General features: G+C 40.3%; 1 protein-coding gene across 13 annotated transcripts in view; it reads left to right on the forward strand.

The window, feature by feature from the left end:
* The window catches only part of tenm4 (teneurin transmembrane protein 4), a 2,250,110-nt gene that overhangs the window by 2,166,663 nt on the left and 62,794 nt on the right, over positions 1 to 20,653 (forward strand). For 10 of the 13 annotated variants that reach the window (XM_087988070.1, XM_087988076.1, XM_087988078.1 and 7 more), the window contains 4 exons: positions 2,526 to 2,669; positions 4,703 to 4,952; positions 10,304 to 10,324; positions 16,271 to 16,503. In XM_087988070.1, the coding sequence (XP_087844196.1) occupies positions 2,526 to 2,669; positions 4,703 to 4,952; positions 10,304 to 10,324; positions 16,271 to 16,503 (648 nt within the window). The remainder of the gene's footprint in view (positions 1 to 2,525; positions 2,670 to 4,702; positions 4,953 to 10,303; positions 10,325 to 16,270; positions 16,504 to 20,653) is intronic. The other 3 variants (XM_087988077.1, XM_087988080.1, XM_087988082.1) reach the window with 1 other exon arrangement.

Here is a 20,653-nt window from a genome sequence, read left to right on the forward strand (position 1 = left end):
CTAGATAGGCTGGGACATTTTTCACTAGAGCAGAGGAGTTTGAGAGGTGACCTTCTAGAGGTTTATAAAATAATGAGGGGTACAGGTAAGCTGAATGGCAGGTGTCTTTTCCCTAGGGTGAGGGATTTCAAGACTCGGGGGCATATTTTCAAGGTGAGAAGAGAAAGGTTTAAAAAAGACATGAGGAACCTTTTCTTTCTACAAAGAGTGAATTATGTGTAGAATGAACTTCAGAGGAAGTGGTAGATACAGGTACAGTTACAATGTTTAAAAGGAATTGAGACAAGTACATGAATAAGAAATGTTTGGAGAGATATGGGCCAAGAGCAGGCAGGTGGAACTAGTTTAGTTTGGAATTATGTTCGGCATAGGCTGGTTGAACCGAAGGGTCTGATTCCATGCTGTTTGACTCTATAAGACTGTATCCAATGATTCCAAAATCATTGGCCAGGATATTTTGAGAAGTGACAGCACAGTCACATTGCAACTTCAATCATAATTTTCAAGGTGGATGCAAAGCTCCACATTTCTAGCCAGGAATTTCAATTCTAGCTCCTACAGAAAGGTAGAACACAGAGGAAATCAACACAGCTCCCCTTGTCTAGGAGAGTCGGAGGAAGTCAAACCACATCCCCTTTTACAGCAATCAGTTTGCTACACTCTGTGATTTAAATTTCCAACCAGACATTTAGACATCTGCTGTGAAAGGGTAAGTGTGGGGTTAGGGTCATAGGAATAGAGTGCCTAGTAGGGTACCAGGTGGATTGGGTGCCTGGTAAGGTTGGAATGCTCAGATTAGGTTGGGGGGATATCAGAGAAGAGGAATATTAGAGCTGGCAGGGTGATGCCACAACTGTTGGATGGTAAGGGTGTCAGGGCTGGTATCATCCCTTGTGAGCAGAGGACCCTAATTCAAACAGGGCCTGGAATGATGTACTGCACTTGGATCCACTAAGCGAAGACTATCCCCCTTGACTGGACTGAGGACCACTAAGAACCACAACAAGATTCCTGGCTTTGCGTCTGAGCTCAATGGCACAGGTAGACAACAGTAATATGAACCTGATATTTCAGGCTGAAGGGGCAAAGAGCAAAACAGGCAAGACAAGTCAGGAATGCTGTGAACATCCAAGTAGGCTTAGAGTGAATGAAAGCTTTGACAACAAGTGAAGAGCCTGGAGAGGCAGCCAGTCAATGAGTTTGGTGCATTACCCTGAACACACCATGCCCTGACAGCAGCACGACAATGATAGTTTCTGGTGCAGCCTGAGGTGAGACTGAAGTGCAGAAATGTCCTGTAAGTTCGGAGATATGTTCTGAGGGTTCTTAGAGGTTTGCACATGTCCATTGCCAATGTGGGATGTATGTGGCTGGTCCTCATGGAGCATGCCCAAGAAGCTGCCTGTTGTATAACATGGAGGCCTTTTGGAGCAAGTTGCAAGTTAAATCCACCAAGAACCCATGCTAATTTTCATGTTGTGTTTTCTCGACATCTAGTTTGTAATGGTGAGTTTGTTAAGATCACAACCTGCAGTAAGTTGGACTATTAAGAAGCCATTTAACAATAAAGCAATAAGCAATAAAGGTCATCAATTGGGAACTCACTATTCTCTAATGAGAATCTCAACATGTCCAACTGAACAAAGTGGGGAAATTTCAGTAAGATGAGCTCACCCAATTCTACAGCTCATCTTGCCATAGCCCATATCGCTCGGAGCCTGGTAAGAATCCACCCTTCATTACTGGTTAAAGGCTATAGCTTACGTATTCTGGTGAGGGAAAATAAATTGGCTTTCTTTTCAATAGTAAAGGTATTATCAACCTTATGATCCAGATAAGAGGCAAATGTGCAAGAATTCATGGATCCAATCTTCCTTGACACATGAGGAAGGCCAATTTCCATGGGTTAAAAATGAAAATCCGTCCATTGAAGGCACGTAACTCCTTACAAGATCTTACTGACTGATCTGCTTCACATGAAACCGTTACCCACCATTCTCAGACATGTTTTCATTAAAATGAAATAGGAGGCTTGGGAATGGATCTGAACTTTTTAATATGTCTACTGTCCACCTGCCTCAACCCAGTGTCGTTGGTGGGGAATGGGGAGATTGGAAATTAACATTTCTTCAGTGATATGATGTGTCGGCATTATCAACTATAATTGTACTAACAGTACTTTACAAGTTCTGTCTCTTTCAAAGGCACATTTGATTATTATTATGCAGACACATAAGCCACTGGTTTCTTGAATACAATTGCTAAATCTTACTCCAAGTGTGTTATTTTACAAGCATTTGTGAGAGGCGACTTTTTTCCTTGTATCTGAGCCAGATTCAGATTTGGATCTCCCAAGATAAAGGATCATATTCATATTAGTTCAGTGCCACATGTGACCTCATTTTCAATGTATTTTGATGATGTTTAAATGAGGCTATCTTAAAAAGGAACTTGATTTTAAATAGATAGTTCTTTCCATAATATTTTGTGCATCAGTTTAACCTATTTCAATTGTATCCTTGCAGTGTCTGTGGGCTATGAATATGAATCATGTCCAGACCTGATACTCTGGGAGAAACGTACTGCTGTTTTACAAGGCTATGAGTTAGATGCATCTAACCTGGGTGGATGGACTTTAGACAAACACCATGCCCTCAACATTCGAAGTAGTAAGTCAACAATGCAGCATTCACTGCAGTAACATAAGAATACACACTTTAGCCATTTTGCTAATCAAAACAACAGATTTTTAAAATGTAGAATGTCCACATTTGAAATATAGGGATGTATTTTAACTTTCCCTCCACCTATCCTCACCAGCCAGAAACAAAACTGGGGGAGTGGGAGTTAGTTTCAGCACTGCCTTCCCATTCACCCCTGATCTATCTGCCATACTGTCGTGGTTTGGTGAGGTGTCATTCAGTCCTTAAGCCTCTTTAAGTCCTTAACTGATCACTTAAGGACCTCATTCCATTTCCTTCGCAGCTTTTCCCCATGTTGGGAAAATCAAGGTAAAGCAAGCAGCCTGGCTGGTTTCATTGTGGGAGCTGCTCGCTGACAGAAGGGTGGTTACTTCAAATGATGGAGTTCCCTGTGCCCATTTTGGACAGATCCCTGTGCACAGATCATATTTTATTGCCACTTTAGGGCTCCTTCCCACCCGGGCTTCTAAAACCAAACACTCCGACATCCTTCCCCACAATCAGTGGGAGCCTGCTAGGCCCAACTAATAATCCCTGACTTCCCTAAATTTGGGAAACCCCTATTGCTTTTCTTCCTGGACTACTTATAATCCCAGAAGTGGCTACTCCCTGCATCTGATGCTACTGATACTTGGCTGGCAGATTTTTAGGCAGAACATTCTTGTAAATGAGGACAAAATTCCCATTTCAAAACAATTAAGGCAGGCCTCAGCACAATATTATTGCAGACCAGCAAGTTTCTGATCAGTGGGTTGCTAATGGAGGAATGGGGCAGGCCACAATCGATGGAAGCCTGCTCGGCCTGACCGATAATCCCTAACTTCCTTGACCTGCTCCCTCCGTTTAAGGAAACTGCACAGCCAGTTGAGGAGGATAGTGTAACACAGTAAGTCCCTTGTGCCCTGCATGCAGGGACTTCCAAAATGATTTTTCCATAAATGAATTGATTCAAGAACAAGGCGGAAAAGAACGGTTGCTGGATATGGCCCACTCATTTTCCCTTTCATTTACAGAAAGCAGAAGGCGTAGGGCAAATGTGAATACCACTGGAAGCTCACCAAAATAAAATTTAAAGGAGCCACACACACTCAATTGTAAAATCCAAGCTAAGAACCTCATCAAAATCAGTGGATTGCACTGGAAATCAATGGGTCCTGAATTCCAGACTACCCCAAAGAAACGTGTAAATCTGTCACAATTTAAAGTTTAACTCATCAAAATTGATTTTGTTCTCATATGTGAATTGTTGAAAGTGGTTAAAAGGTTTGGAATTCCATAAAAGATAAATGTACACATTCTAATCCTTGGTTCCCTTTGTTTTGAAGTTTTTATCATTCCTAACAGAGATAAACAGTTCTTTTCTGTCAATATTGCAGTTATTCAGCAGAGCAATGTACCAAATAAGAATCAGAATCACAGAATTGTTACAGGGCAGGCAGAGGCTGGTTGATTTTGATTGAATATGAAAAATTTGGGGGGAGAAATTGAACTTGATTAAGCTCCAAGTATTGTAAAATATCACCTGTAGCCTTGATTTTCTTTTATCTATGTCCCTGAAAATATCTCAATCTTGTAACTCCAGTAAAATCAGAATTGACAAGCCTGAAAAGATCAAAGCAAATGGAAGAAAAAAGATAGTTCAGTGTTTAACTGTGGGTACCTATGAAAGTTACCATTCTTTTGTTTTCAAATGTTAAGTGTAGAATTAGAACTAGAATTTTCTCTTTCAGTGATTTTTGGTATTTTTCTCTGTATATTAATATCTCTAACATTGTTCGTCAAAAGTTTCTAGTTTAGACATCACCAATAATTATAGATATTCACAAAGAAAGCAATGAATAAAAAACATACAAAACCACTAATTAGAGCTTGGTGCTATGATAACATGACAGATTGTTAAAAAGATTTGCTGTTAGTTAAATGCATGCAATACTGCTATTGTAGCTGTATTTGCTGTTTCGTACAATAAATTTCAAATATTAACAACAATTTTTTTGCAGGTATCTTGCACAAAGGAAATGGAGAAAATAATTTTATATCCCAGCAGCCACCTGTCATTGGAAGCATTATCGGAAATGGGCGAAGACGTAGCATTTCCTGTCCAAGCTGCAATGGCCTTGCGACTGGGAACAAGCTCCTTGCACCAGTTGCGCTGACATGTGGATCCGATGGAAGCATTTATGTTGGTGATTTTAATTATGTTCGTAGGATCTTCCCCTCAGGCAATGTCATTAATATACTGGAGTTAAGGTATGATAACTTCAAACACTGATTTAACTCATTTAAGTTATGCAGTATTATTCAGTCACAGAAGTGTTCCTAAAATTAAGGGATCTATATCCTGGTAAGTATGGTATTTGGGTCAAATAATATACAGCATTATAGAATGATGGATGATATTAATTTTTAGCTCCAATATTAGGTGAGCTGGACAATTAAGAGCAGAGAAAAAGTTAGAGGGTTTTGCTCATGAACAAGGGAAAAGAAGGTCATGTGCTCTGGTGGCTACTTTGTTTTTGGAACAAGGTATATTTTGTTACCTGAAGAAAAGTGCTTTGGTGGCTGTGTTTTTTTTCGAACAAGGTATATATATGTTACCTGTGTTACCAAAAATAGAAAATTCTTTCTTTAGAGCATATTATTCTGTTTTTAATGCATTATTTTCATCTATCCTTTATGCTTGCCCAATTTCTTCCATGTAACATTAAGAAAAATATTTATCAAGCTTTCCATTATTAACTAACAAACAGTAAGTGGAAATTTGTTACCAGCAACCAAGTTTTCATTTGTGTGTGGGGGGACATTTTGGTGCACAAATAGCCACATTTTGATTTTATTTTGGAGGAAATCATTTTCCCCTGCATTTTCACCCAAGAACCATTTGCCTCTGCCCTTTTGCAGTTAAGGAATACACAATGTGCAAAGTGCACACACACACACCTAACAAGGCCAGGTTACCCATTTTGAACTGGGGATTAAATAGTGTTTCCTCCCACACATCATTTTCGATTGGTGGTTTTGGGTTTTGGAAGGTGATTAACAGCATGTCAGGTTTGAAGGTTTGTGGAAGAAAATGGAAAGCCTCTTAGGATTCAGAATCAGTCTGAAAGGTAACTGTATCATTTTTCACACAGGGGGGCATGGTGGCTCAGTGGTTAGCACTGCTGCCTCACAGCACCAGGGACCTGAGTTCAATTCCAGCCTCAGGTGACTGTCTGTGTGGAGTTTGCACATTCTCCGGGTGCTCTGGTTTCATCCCACAGATGTACATCTTTATCTAAATCTATCAATCCAAAGATGTGCACATTAGGTGAATTGGCCATACTAAATTGTCCATCGTGTTCAGGGATGTGTCGGCTGGGTGCATTAGTCAGGGGTAAATAGAGGGTAGGAGAATGGGTCTGGGTGGGTAACTCTTCAGAGGGTCGGTGTGGACTTGTTGGGCCGAAGGGTTTCCACACTGTGGGGATTCTAATTCTGATTCTAAATGTCACTATAAGGAGCCATGTTGTGAGGTAGATGTATTTTTAATTAAATGTTTCATCATAGGGATCTGTCCTGAAAAGATACGTTAACTCTAAATTGATCAGTATTTTGTACTTGTTCAGATGTGTTACAGTATTTTGCCAATGGAAATAGGACCATAATGCAACAAGAAAAGTTGCAAAGTATTCAGTAAGCCTGTACTTTTTTTGTACTGTGATTTAAACTGAGTGAGCGTTTTAGCTGATTGAAAGCAAAATTGTTGTTGTCACTTGAAAAAACTTTAACCACCTGCTACCTTCCATTGATTTACTGAAACTCTGCTTTAAAATTCGAATGAATACCTTCTGTTGTTTCTTTCCCTATTTTTGGACAACTGTGGCCATTATATATTTGTGGCTCAAGCTTCAAGTTCTATTGGTTTTCATTAATATTCCATTCATCTGAGAGTGAATGACAGTTTTTAGAAGTTCTGGTAACACATTATTCATTTGATGTGGTCTCTGGTTTACTGACGCCAGCCAGTAGGATTTCAAGATTTTATTTCACACGTCAGAATATTTTTTTTCCTCAGCAGATGCAATAGTGTGTATGTTGGAGCCTTTTATTACTGAGGATTTATTTTTCCACCAAGAAATTGAAATTATATTGCATGGAATCTGAGGACTGCATAGTGAATGTTGGGAACCTAAGTCACTAATCTACATGAAAAATCCAAACCTAGGTTGCACTACACAGGGCTCAAATCAGAGTTTGCTTGGCTCTCTCATACAAACCACGAGAGAACAGACCAGCATGTTCTTATAGACTGCTGCACTGATGATGTACTGACTAGGCAAGGGATCACTGAGGACTTGATAACAAATGACTATCTGCTGAAGGCTTTTGATGAGTACTTTGACATTAGGTAGAATGTTATGTTTGATTTAGTTCAATAGATGTGCCAGGATCCAGAAAAGAGCATAGACTCACTTGGAAATATTTGTACCTGCTTGCACACAACTGCAATGATGGTTCCTTGAGAGAGTAGTAAGATCAAATCATTGTGGGATTGCATGATGAGAGCCTGTCAGACATTCTGCCATCCAGAGAACACTCTACATTGTCAAAATGAGTGCAACTAACCAGAGACTAGAAGCTGAGAAAACATATCAGGCACCTCATTACAAAGGAATAGGAGTCTTCACTTAGAGTCAATACAGTTCATCAATTGCAAGAGTTGCAACATAGCAGATAGCAGAGAGGCCAGGCAGAAGAGGATGACATCACCACCAATACCTATTGTGGCACAAAATATGTCCTGCAGCCAAAGAGGACTGGCATGGCTGCAGAAAGAGAAACCATTTTGAAGCAACTTGCTCCAGAAAACAGCATCTGCATCCAAATCCATACCCAAGCCAGACAGATCCATTAGCAATCTCCCTGCTATTTGAAATACGTTTCCTAGGAGAGGTGGCTAGATGACAGTTGATTTGGAGAGTGTAGAATTCCATGTCAACAAACACAAAACAACATTTAAGCTCAATGCAGAAGGTTCTCTTTTCTCTTCAGTGTAGTGGTTAAGATCAGAAGTCCTCCATCCCTCCACAAACTGCCTTCATGGCCCGGTGGGAATCTGAGTGAAGGACTTGGACCACACAACTGAGAAACTCCGGTACAAGGGTCTAAGAGATTCCACAGATGCTATCAGTGATTTCAACAGTAGTATTTACTGAGCGAGGAAGCCTGTCTGGCTTTGCTTACTCATTGGTAAAAGGGGAAACACCACCTGTCCAGACCACCATGAAGCAGCCTCTACTGGTGATATTCCACACTGGCAGCCACATGAATATTTCCAAGGCCATATGCCACCCTTTTGGAAACAGTTAGACAAACATACCAAATGGGTACCATTTACTATGACAACTAGCCAGAGCAGGGGAATCTGGATCTGGCACTGCGCTTTAAGGAGTACGAGGAGAGGGATTCTCCGAGATGTCATGGAAATACACCACACAATGCAGCAACAAACTCTTCCAGAGAACCACAGAATCACTCAGTCTATAATGAGAAAGGATGTAGCCATAACCTCTGATGCATTGACAGGAGCAGAACCAGACTACCAGTGGGAAAGCCAAGAACAAAGATGACTGAAGCCTTGGAGGACCAAGCAACTGTGAAATTCAACTAAGAATACCATACAGCAGTTGAAAGATTGAAACACATTGCACAGTGAAGACTATACTCAGTACGAACCATGAGCCCAGGGAAGGGTCTGACAGAATCTCTGCAAAGTCCGTACATCAATCAAAAGTAGGATTCTCCCTATGGTCAACTCTGGGAGAGAACAACAAAGAGTCTACCCAGGAGACCAAGTCTCAGGCAAGCACGGACTGTGTATCTCCTCAGGATGTTGAGACATAAGGAGTGGGAGAAACCACCCTTAACATAGCTGGGCAAAAACCACACTGGAGAGTGAGATAAAAACTATTCGATGACACCCACAGATCCTGCAGCAGTGTGTTCTACAGTTCAATCCTATTATGGAAACAACACATGATACACCACCAAGGATATGGGAAATGACCCAAGCCAGCCTCATCAGACACATTATCCTGTAGCCATGCCATGCACAAGTTGGACTGGAGGTTGTCCAACCAGATTCAGCCAAGTGACAACCTAGAAAATATGACAGAAATTTCACCAAAACAGCACAAGCACCTGGGCGTGTTCTGCCAAGAAATGAAGTGGACAATGGTCTTCTCTGTTCCAAGCAGGACATCATGCTATCCTACCGGTCCTCCCAGAGGTCCGAGAACATGGTCAGCATTGAAATCTGTCAGAGGAAACTTGGTGGTGAGGGCAATGGTACATGGCTTAATAAAGAGTAGCATAAACATTTAGGAACACAAGTAATGATGAAAAGATGTAAATATTCAGAGACAGATGACTATTTGGTGGGAGGTGTAGTCTAAAGGAAGCAACTATCGATAGGATAATTGATCAGATCACGAGCAGTGATTTCAGATCATTTAATGGCCAGTGTTTAGGAGGTCTTACTGTAAGATGGATGTGCAAATGCCCCTCTCTACTATGTTTATAGTGCACTCAGTTTAGTAAAAGGTTCTGGTTACAGAGATGGACTCCGTGTCTACCTCTGAGCCTGCTTACAGCATCTATGTGGCCTGTCCAGTCAGGTGTCAGATCAGTGTTTGAAGCAGGGTTCAGCATGTCAGTGTGATTGATCTCAAACAGGAAGTGTTTCATCTTGGCCTTGTTGGAGATAGTTGTTTTTGGCACTTGTTCAATGTGAATGTTACTTACCATTTTTAATCTTAATTCTGGAACACCTGACCACAATATTGTGAAATAAGGGACACTGTAGTCCAGTGATGAATAGATTTTTGTACCGTTGGTAAAATAATATGTCAAATAACCAGTGAGAAAGGGTAACCAAATTAGACAGTAACTAATATTTACTCCCTAGTGAACATACACATTATAGCAACCACGTCAAAAATCAGTCTAAGAAACATCCATACTCATTTTTGTTAGGGAAAGCTTTGACTGGATATGAAGCATAGGCAGATAAATAGTTTTGAGGTACAGAACAGCCATTAAGAGTGGAGCAAGCTGCAGGACTGAACAATTACTCAATTACGTAATATCTCTATGTTCTGTCCAAATATTGACCCAAATAGATATTTCAGATAGTTTGGAAGAATCTTTGACACTTGTATCAGAATATTATTGGTAGTAATCAAGGCCTGCCTCTTCTAACTTCAATAGCTACAAAAGTATGTTCTTACTAAAGCAGTATTTTTGGGAGAGAGATTTAGCAGAGAATTACATAATGGAATAGAAAAGTGATTTTCTGGTACCGGAGTTAATTGGTTTTTAGAACAAAATATTCTTCTTGTCAAATAAATGGTATCAAAATTGATGAAGGTTGTTGAAAAACTAAAAGCTTTGATTTTCAATCATTTCCACTTTGCATTCTGAAAAGTTTTGTTTAACCTTGTGATTTGATCTATTTCAATCCATCTTTGCTTTCAATATTCTTCTTGATATTTACAATTTTCTGGAAAAAACTAATACTGAATCATTTTTCTATCTCTTCTATACCTATCTTCTGTCAGAAATAAAGATTTCAGGCACAGGTAAGGGAATTATATGTATGACTTAACTTTGTTAGATAATAGGGTTATTTGGTTTGCAAGAACACTCAAAGTAGCAGTCTGGTCTGTGAATATTTGTTGCATTTATTATACTGTGATGGTGATAGAGAGAGTGGAACTGCTCTCTGGTTAAGACAGAAAATAAGATAATATTGTTGTGCACATCAATCATTTGGAGTATTGTTGCAAAATGAATATAAATAGAGCATTTCATATGAAATAGTAATGACCTTGATATCTTTGAAGGTCAAGGAATTCCGATATAAAGATAAAATAGTCTCGAGAGAAGCAAATGAAATAGTGCAAAAATGGGGAGTCCAATTAATGATACCATTGTTATTCTCTCACGGTCATCATCCAGCAGTGTTTGGGGAGTGAGCTCAGTTGTATTTGAGTCTGATGAGATAAATTGTTGAAGGTACATTGTTGAAAGTTAAGATTTTACTTTATCTTCATATGAAAGCAGCAAGATAGCATCAAAGATAAAAATCACAAATTACACGAGTAAGTTTAATATTCTTGGGAAGTCTGGTGAGAGAGCCCTGGGGTTATTGCACAGTGATTTCAAATGAATGGAAACAAGTGAGCTCAATCTCAGAAATAAAATTTGATTGATACATTTTATTGTGTCAGATATTGTTACAGAAAATATCATGATTTAAATGTTAGTATGCAATTTACGATTCTCCCTTATTTAATACAATGAAATGCTGTGCCTCATTCATTAAGATCAGTCACCTTCTGCTAGCAAATGGCCAGGAGAACTGTCAATTCCCTGTCTTCATTAGATGGATTTGAGATTTCTAATTTTGGTGTCAATACATGGACATAACTGTGGTGACCATCTACAAATATGGTTACACCAATGTCTGTTAAGCCACAAGCACTAATTTAGTAGAAAATGCCTTTTATCCACTCACAAAGTACAGGCCAATGTACCTCACGTGTTTTACAATAATCTATTACCACTCATTAACCATGAACGTAATGCTCAGAATGATTTTTAAAAAGCACGTGCATACTCAACTTTTAGTCTTTTTTTCCCAATATATGCATAAAAAGTAAACATGCATACACTATACAAATAACTTGAATATTAAGATCCAGTGTTCAGTAACAGTATAACTATTTTTATTTACTAATTAGAAATGCCATTTGTTATGTGTGACTCGTTGCTAAAGTAAATCAGCAAGACGGATTATACAGTTTAAAAACTGAAAGAACAACAGATGTTGGAATTCAGAAACATAAGCAGAAATTGCTGAAAAAGCTCAGTAGGTCTGGCAGCATCTGTGAAGTGAAATCAGAGTTAACATTTCTGGTCTGGTGTCCCTTCCTCAGAACCAAGTTCTGACTACTGGCTTCAGATATATAGGCAGTAGCAAGGATATAGCAACAATGACAATACCATTGAGTGTCACAAATAAAACAAAATCACAACATATTTTGAAAAAAATAAGGCAGTACAAAGGCTTAGGCATGATCCAAATATATACTTGAGGTTTGAAAGAAACCATGAGGACAGGATCAGGTATTGTAAGAGACCCTCACCAGTGAAAGAAACTAGGCCTGGGAAAGTAATCTAGCTGACTCAATGACTTGAAAAATGAGTATCAAATCAATTATTTAATTTTCCTAAGTTAAAGACTCTATTCTTTAAAAAAAGGAAAGAAAATCCAAGACATTAAAATCTGTTTAACACCTATTGTGTATGATTCCAAGCAGGTTGAACCTGTGACAACTGAAATGTGATACAACTTGACAGTGGATACTTGCGTCACAGTGCACTTAGGTATCAATGTAACTAGAAGCATAATGGGTTGTCTACCCGGGCAATTGAATGAATTGCACATATCATATTTAAAATATGGTTACTATTCACACGATTGCAAGAAAGTAACGCTGTGCAATTTTCAGGCCAAAGGATTAGAATGGAGAATCATTGATCTTGGACAGAAATCAGATTAGAAGAATGATGGGTAAATCATCCTGCTCCTCGGATACTGCCTGACGTGCTGTGTTTTTCCAGCACCACTCTAATCTGATCACCAGCATCTGCAGTCCTCACTTTTGCATGGGTAAAAATAAGATAATGGGGATGGTAGAACAGGGCAGAGTGCAATGGAATCACAGAGCAATGTTATGGTGAGGTTGAGGCTTAGATGATAGAGAAATGTATTAGGAAATGTATTAAGAAATGATAGGAAATGTATTAAAGAAAAAGAGAGATCCTATAAAGTGACCAAGAGCACTGGGAAATCAGAAGATTGGGAAGGCTACAAAAACAAATAGAGGATAACAAGGAGAGGATCAAATATGAAGGTAGGCTAGCCAGTACTATTAGAAATGACAGTAAAAGTTTCTTTCAATACATAAGAAACAAACGACAGGCAAAAGTAGATGTTGGGCCACTTCAAACTGATGCTGGAAGCCTAGTGATGAGAGATAAGGAAATAGCTGGAGAACTTAATAAGTACTTTGCGTCAGTCTTCACAGTGGAAGACATGAGTAATATCCCAACAATTAAAGGGAGTCAGGGGGCTGAGTTGAGTATGGTTGCCATTACAAAAGAGAAAGTGCTAGAAAAGCTAAAAGGTCTTAATATTGATAAATCTCCTGGCCCCAATGGGCTACATCCTAGAGTTCTGAGGGAGGTGGCTGGGGAAATAGTGGAGGCGTTGGTTGAGATCTTTCAAAAGTCACTGGAGTCAGGGAAAGTCCCGGATGATTGAAAGATCGCTGTTGTAACCCCCTTGTTCAAGAAAGGATCAAGACAAAAGATGGAAAATTATAGGCCGATTAGCCTAACCTCAATTGTTGGTAAAATTCTAGAATCCATCATTAAGGATGAGGTTTCTAAATTCTTGGAAGAGCAGGGTCGGATTAGAACAAGTTAACATGGATTTAGTAAGGGGAGGTCGTGCCTGACAAACCTGTTGGAATTCTTTGAAGAGGTGACAAATAGATTAGACCAGGGAAACCCAGTGGATGTGGTTTATCTAGATTTCCAAAAGGCCTTTGATAAGGTGCCACATGGGAGGCTGCTGAGCAAGGTGAGGGCCCATGGTGTTCGAGGTGAGCTACTGTTATGGATTGAGGATTGACTGTCTCTCAGAAGGCAGAGAGTTGGGATAAAAGGTTCTTTTTTGGAATGGCAGCTGGTGACAAGCGGTGTCCCGTATGGTTCAGTGTTGGGGCCGCAGCTGTTCACGTTATATATTATTGATCTGGATGAAGGGACTGGAGGCATTCTAGTGAAGTTTGCCGATGATACAAAGTTAGGTGGACAGGCAGGTAATACTGAGGAAGTGGGGAGGCTGCAGAAGGATCTAGACAGTTTGGGAGAGTGGTCCAGGAAATGGCTGATGGAATTCAATGTGAGCAAATGCGAGGTCTTGCACTTTGGAAAAAAGAATACAAGCATGGACTACTTTCTAAATGGTGAGAAAATTCATAAAGCCAAAGTACAGAGGGATCTGGGAGTCCTAGTTGAGGATTCTCTAAAGGTAAACATGTAGGTTGAGTCCGTGATTAAGAAAGCGAATGCAATGTTGTCATTTATCTCAAGAGGGTTGGAATATAAAAGCACCGTTGTGCTACTGAGCCTTTATAAAGCTCTGGTTTGGTCCCATTTGGAGTACTGTGTCCAGTTTTGGTCCCCACACCTCAGGCAGGACATACTGGCACTGGAGCGTGTCCAGCGGAGATTCACACGGATGATCCCAGGAATGGTAGGTCTAACATACGAGGAACGGCTGAGGATCCTGGGATTGTATTCATTGGAGTTTAGAAGATTAAGGGGAAATCTAATAGAAACTTACAAGATAATACATGGTTTGGAAAGGGTGGACGCTAGGAAATTGTTTCCGTTAGGCGAGGAGACGAGGACCCGTGGACACAGCCTTAGAATTAGAGGGGGTAAATTCAGAACAGAAATGCGGAGACATTTCTTCAGCCAGAGAGTGGTGGGCCTGTGGAATTCATTGCCGCAGAGTGCAGTGGAGGCCGGGACGCTAAATGTCTTCAAGGCAGAGATTGATAAATTCTTGATGTCACAAGGAATTAAGGGCTATGGGGAGAATGCGGGTAAGTGGAGTTGAAATGCCCATCAGCCATGATTGAATGGCGGAGTGGACTCGATGGGCCGAATGGCCTTACTTCCACTCCTATGTCTTATGGTCTTATGGTTTTAAATACAAAGGTGATGCAGGATTAGAAGGATAGAAGAATGGTGAAACAATTAAATGATACATGTTTGTTCAGTGGGAGGGATGGAGTTGACTGGGAAATAGAACTGATGATTGATGGAGGAAATTGCATGGAGGATGAAGTGAGCAAATGCACTATTTCAAAAAGTGAAATAAGGACATTAAGGAGGGAGTGGAGAAAACATTTAAGAATCAAGAGGTGGAAATGAGCGAGAAATAGGAAAAAGATATGTTTTACAATGTTGATGAAAGAGAGGGAAAGCATAAGCAGAAAGATAGTGGGTTGTGATTGTGACAGTCAAAACTAGAAATAGAACTCCCAGAAAGAAATTAATTTTAAATGGGTTTATGACTTTAATATCGCTTTACACAGAATGAGGAGAAACAGAATAAATAGCGAGACAGTATTTTGAAGAAATAGTTGATAAAATTAACTGAACAAAAAATATGGTGTCAAATGAAAAGGGGTTTTGATATCAGAAATATTAATTAAGTAAAGACCTGGGCTTCAGTCAACAAAAGTAAAGGTACAAGGTAATACACGTAAGAAGGGCTGACAAGATAAGGGATTGCGCAATAAATAATAAAACTATAGAAAGCAGAGAGACCTTGAAGTGCATGCACATCCACAGATCCTTACAAGTTACTAGACTAGTAGTTAAGGTGGGTAAAAAGGCATTTGTAATATTTGTACTTTATTAGGTACACATAAAGTACAAGAGCAAGGGGTTTCTGCTGGAACATTATAGAATGGTGGTTGTGTCATGACTAGAGTGCAGCACACAGTTCTGATTACATTATTGGAGGATGTGATTTGCACACCACAGGGTATAAAGATTTAGCATGATGCTGCTAGGCTGGAGGGTTTGCTGTGAGGAGAAGTGGGATGCACTGAAGTTGCTTTCCTTGGAGCAGCAAAGGTTGAGATGGAATCTGATAAAGGTAACTAACATTGATAGGGAGGATAGGAAGGCACTTTTACAATGAGAGAGGAGTCAATAATCAGGGAGCATAGACTTAATGTAAAAGATAGAATGTTAAGAGGAGAGTTGAGGGTTTTTTTCATCCACAGGGTAGGTAAAGTCTCAAACTCATGGTCTGAAAAGTTACTTGGGTAAGAAACTCCCACAACATTTATGTAGTACTTGGATATTCATCTGCATTGTCATTGCCTCCACATCTATCGGCAAAAAGCTGGAAAATGGAATGAGTGTAGTCAGATCTTTGTTTACTGGTGCAAGCACAATGGGCCAAATAGCCTTCTTCTGTCATGTAAACCCCTCTAAGTTCATTGGAGAAAACTAATTAACTGTAAGGCTTGACCTGAAGGACCCACAGAAGACATAGAGTGAGGAACAAGTGCACTATGTCTGTCAACTAATCGTCAAAAACAGAGTCAAAGATATTAGACAGTGTATGGGTGTGGTTGATTAAAGCTATTGGGCTGAAGAACCAACAGAGGTAACAGAGTGGAATACTAGTCTGGGTCAATCAGCAAGGGAGTGCCTTAGGTAAAGTGGGTTAAGATACATAAAAGACCAGATGTTAATTAGAGTTGTGCAGAATGAGTTTAAAAGAATTTAAAGGGCACAACCTGCCCTAATTGGAAGGGACAGCAATTAGCACAAATAGCATTGAAAAAATTCAAATTTACAAAAAAAATTAAAATAATTTAAATGAAGTTTATCTGAAGCTTAACATTGCTTTTATTCTCTTTTAGTAACAGTCCAGCACACAAATACTACCTCTCTGTGGATGCTGTGTCGGGATCATTGTATCTGTCTGATACCAATAGCAGACGTGTCTATAAAGTAAAATCCCTTACTGGAGTCAAGGAAGCCACTAAGAATGCTGTGGTAGTGGCTGGAACAGGAGATCAATGCCTTCCATTTGATGAAGCTCGATGTGGTGATGGTGGAAAAGCAACTGAGGCCACTTTGTCCAGTCCAAGAGGTAAATTCTTTCTCCAATTAATCACGACAACTTTATCTTCGGCAGCTGAAAACTGAGTAGATATTCTTATGTTTGGGTTGCAAATATACTAAAAGTGTACAATGGAGCCTGTAGAAATCCCAGCAAGGGCACATCAGTTCTGAAGATTCTACCCTGAATGACTGGTTGTGTGGAGTGTGCACATTCTCCCCATGTTTGCAAGAGTTTCCTCTGGGTGCTCCAGTTTCCTCTCACAGTCCAAAGATGTGCAGGTGGGTTAGCCATGCTAAATTATCCATAGTGTCTAGGGATGTGCAGGCTATGTGGATTAGCCATGGGAAATGCAGGGGTACAGGTATATAAGGTTGGGGGGGGGGTGGTTGGTGGTGGTTGTTGTATGTGGGTGGGACGCTGTTCGGTGGATCAGTGTGGACTCAATGGATCAAATGACCTGCTTCCACACTGTAGGGATTCTATAATTCTATTTTATTTCTCAGATTGCAGTAATGCAATCGTTCCAAGAGTAATCGTCAACACAGAGTACAAAGCACAGCCAATGTGGCTCACTTCATATGAAGTTACCTACCTTCCCCCACCTTCCTCCCTGACCTATCATCTTCATCCCCAGCCTCACTCACCTATTGTACTCTATGCTACTTTCTCCCCACCCCCACCCTCCTCTCATTTATCTCTCCACCCTTCAGGCACTCTGCCTGTATTCCTGATGAAGGCTTTTGCCCGAAACGTCGATTTTACTGCTCCTCGGATGCTGTCTGAACTGCTGTGCTTTTCCAGCTCCACCAATTCACCTGACCTGCACATCTTTGGACTGTGGGAGGAAACTGGAACACCCGAAGGAAACCCACACAGACACGGGGAGAATGTGCAAACTCCACACACAGTCACCCAAGGCTGGAAGCAAACCCTGGACCCTGCTGCTGTGAGGCAGCAGTGCTAACCACTGAGCCACCGTGCCACCCTACTCATACTTTACATATTAGCAGATAGCTCAGTATACATGTGCTTATTGATATACATTAAAACCATAAGAAATAGGAACAGGACGCTCCTGTTCATGGCTGATGTGATATTCCACACATCCACTTTCCTGCCCTTTCCCCATAGCCCTTGATTCCCCTGCTGATCAAGAATCAATCTATCTCAGCCTTAAATATACGCAAGAACTCTTCACCCCCCACACATCTCTGTGACAAGGAATTCCAAAGGCTCACAACCCTCTGAAATAAGAAATTCATCTTCATCTCAGTCTTAAATTGGTGCCCATTTATTCTGAGACAATACCCTTTGGTCCTAGACTCTTCCCATGAGGGTAAACATCCACTCAGCATTTGCCCTATCAAGCCCCTTCGGAATCCTACATATTTCAAAGTGATCACTTCTCACTTGTCTCAATTCTGTAGAGCTTCCTATCCAAATAGAGCTTATTTTTAATATTAGGTGACTAAGGTGGCTATGATTACTTTCTTATAATTTTACACAGACTGAATGACTAAGTTTGCAGATGCCCAGGAGATCATCAATAATATGCATTTTGGTGCAATCATTTAGTGCAGTCAAAAATAACATTTAAGTATTGGTAAAGTTCAGGAGACAGTAATAAGATTGATGAAAACCTAGAATGTAAGCAATGGAAAGGCAGCATCATTTGAAAAAGTTGGAAGAAATAGGCTTGAATTTATTTCACTCCCCGCCGTTGGGTTTGAAGGTGAAGTCTCTTTATATTCAACAAATAACCTACACCCCTTGCCCTATCCTCACTGCAATTTTATCATTGGAGAGGGTGACATCAAATAACACCCACTGAAGTGCCTCACCAATCATTCTCAGGTTTTCACCAGCAGATGAAGAGGCCCACACTAAGCAGTTGGATTGTTAGTGGGCAGAGAGTCTCTCATTAACTGGCTCCATGGGTCCATCACTGTCGCCCTCCTAAGTCCCACTGGTTCCTTTGTGTTCATGGCCTCTCAAGACCCAGCCTGCCACCCACCTCACCTTTCCTCTCAAGCTGAGGCCCAGAGCTTGGTACCTAAGGACCCCTCACTTAACCAAATCCAGAAGTCCAGGCAAGCTGATGGCTTCTGATTGGTGGGACTGTCACTGAGGGGCAGAGTCCCTGTCTTATTGATAATTAAATGGCTGTGGTGCAGCTAGTGATCTCTCCTCTCACCATCCTAAAGTGTTACCCTGCATGTGTCAGGCACAGAGAAACTGGTGCCTCATACAATTCAGCTCTAAACATCTAAATTACTTTAAAATAATGAGTCTCACAGATATTTTCCAACTATCAAACTCTTCACAAAATTAGAATATGAAAGGAACAAACCTGGATAGATAACCAATTAGTAGACTTTTATTTCACTTCACACAGCAAAGTATGAATACAATGTCAACTAATTCCATCAAAGAAGAACTCAATAACAATTTGTTGAAGAATGGGATTGAGCATTATAAAGATAAATATGGTGATTAACTACCAACATGTCACACTGTTATTTTGCGACTAAACCCATACTGATGTCATCTCCAGTATTCATTTGAAATCCTATCTGTGGTCTGTTGCCTTCCATAGCTATTAAGTACGTTGGTTGAGTTGCTGCTGTCATAGAGATATACAACACGGAAACAGACCCTCGGTCCAACTCGTCCATGCCACCCAGATATTCTAACCTAATCCAGTCCCATTTGCCAGATCTTGGCCCATATACCTTTAAACCCTTCTTATTCTTATATCCATCCAGATGCCTTTTAAATGCTGTAATTGTACCACCCTCCACTACTTCCTCTGGCAGCTCAGTCCATAAATGCACCACCCTCTGCGTGAAAAAAATCTGAATATCTATTACAGCTTTCATTAAAGCAAACAATCACGCCCATTCATGAACGTCCATTCAATGCTTTAAAAGCCCATCAGCCCATATGAAAATAAACATATACTCACAAACCTACAGCAATGATAGCAATCCTTGAAATAACTTGAGTTGTCAATTAAACTTTGAATTTATACACCATCCTCCAACCACCATTATGGGATAATTGTAAGTTGTGGAAAGCAACCAACTAACAATAATGACATAAATATAGCCGTTGAGGTAATGTTAAACATTTGTGTAAGTAATGGAACAGATTTTTTCAATATTCATTGACACAGACAGGCTTCATTTCATAATTTTTAGTGTTGGGATTCACTTAAATTGACAAGTGAGGACTGCAGACGCTAGAGATCTGAGTGAAAGAGTGTGGTGCTGGAAAAGCACAGCCGGTCAGGCAACATCCGCGGAGCAGAAGAGTCAACGTTTTGAGCATAGGCCCTTCATCAGGAATCCCTGATTATAGAATCATAGAATCTCTACAGTGTGGAAACAGGCCCTTTGGCCCAACAAATCCACATCGACCCTCTGAAGAATAATCCTCCCAGGCCCATTCCCTTACCCTATTATCCTATACTTACCCCTGACTAATGCACCTAACCTACACATCTCTGAACACTATGGGCAATTTAGCATGGCCAATTCACCTAATCTGCACATCTTTGGATTGTGGGAGGAAATGGAGCACACAGAGGAAACCCATGCAGACACGGGGAGAATGTGCAAACTCTGCACATATAGTCGCCTGAGGCTGGGATTGAACCTGTGTTCCTGGCACTGTGAGGCAGCAGTGCTAACCACTGAGCCACCGTGCCACCCCAAATGAAGGGCTTATACTCGAAATGTCAATTCTCCTGCTCCTCGGATGCTGCCTGACCGGCTGTGCTTTTCCTGCACCACACTGTTCGACTCTTGCTACTGTCATGAGGCAAATTACATGTGGTGAGTGAGCCTTCTCATTACCTATATATATCAGAAATTTCAAACAGATACTTTTATACTAAAGTTATAAGATATAAAACATATGTGTTTTTTAAACATCCTCTTGGTTTTTACTTGTTATGTGGTTTCCAAGTATTTTTGTATGGGGAAACCTTCAACATATATAAATATGTTCTGTGAGAACACATACCTCAGAGAAGTAGAAGGATCACTGCAGAAGACCAGAGCAAAATACTTTAAATGCTGGAAATATTCAGTGGGTCTGGCAGCATCTGGGAGAGAGAAACCAAATTAATATTTTAGGTCAATAAACTTTCATCATAATCTCTGGTAAACGATCA

Source organism: Chiloscyllium plagiosum, unplaced genomic scaffold (assembly GCF_037043375.1).
Source record: "Chiloscyllium plagiosum isolate Xiang-an unplaced genomic scaffold, Cpla_swu_hap1 HiC_scaffold_6, whole genome shotgun sequence".
Classification (NCBI taxonomy): domain Eukaryota; kingdom Metazoa; phylum Chordata; class Chondrichthyes; order Orectolobiformes; family Hemiscylliidae; genus Chiloscyllium; species Chiloscyllium plagiosum.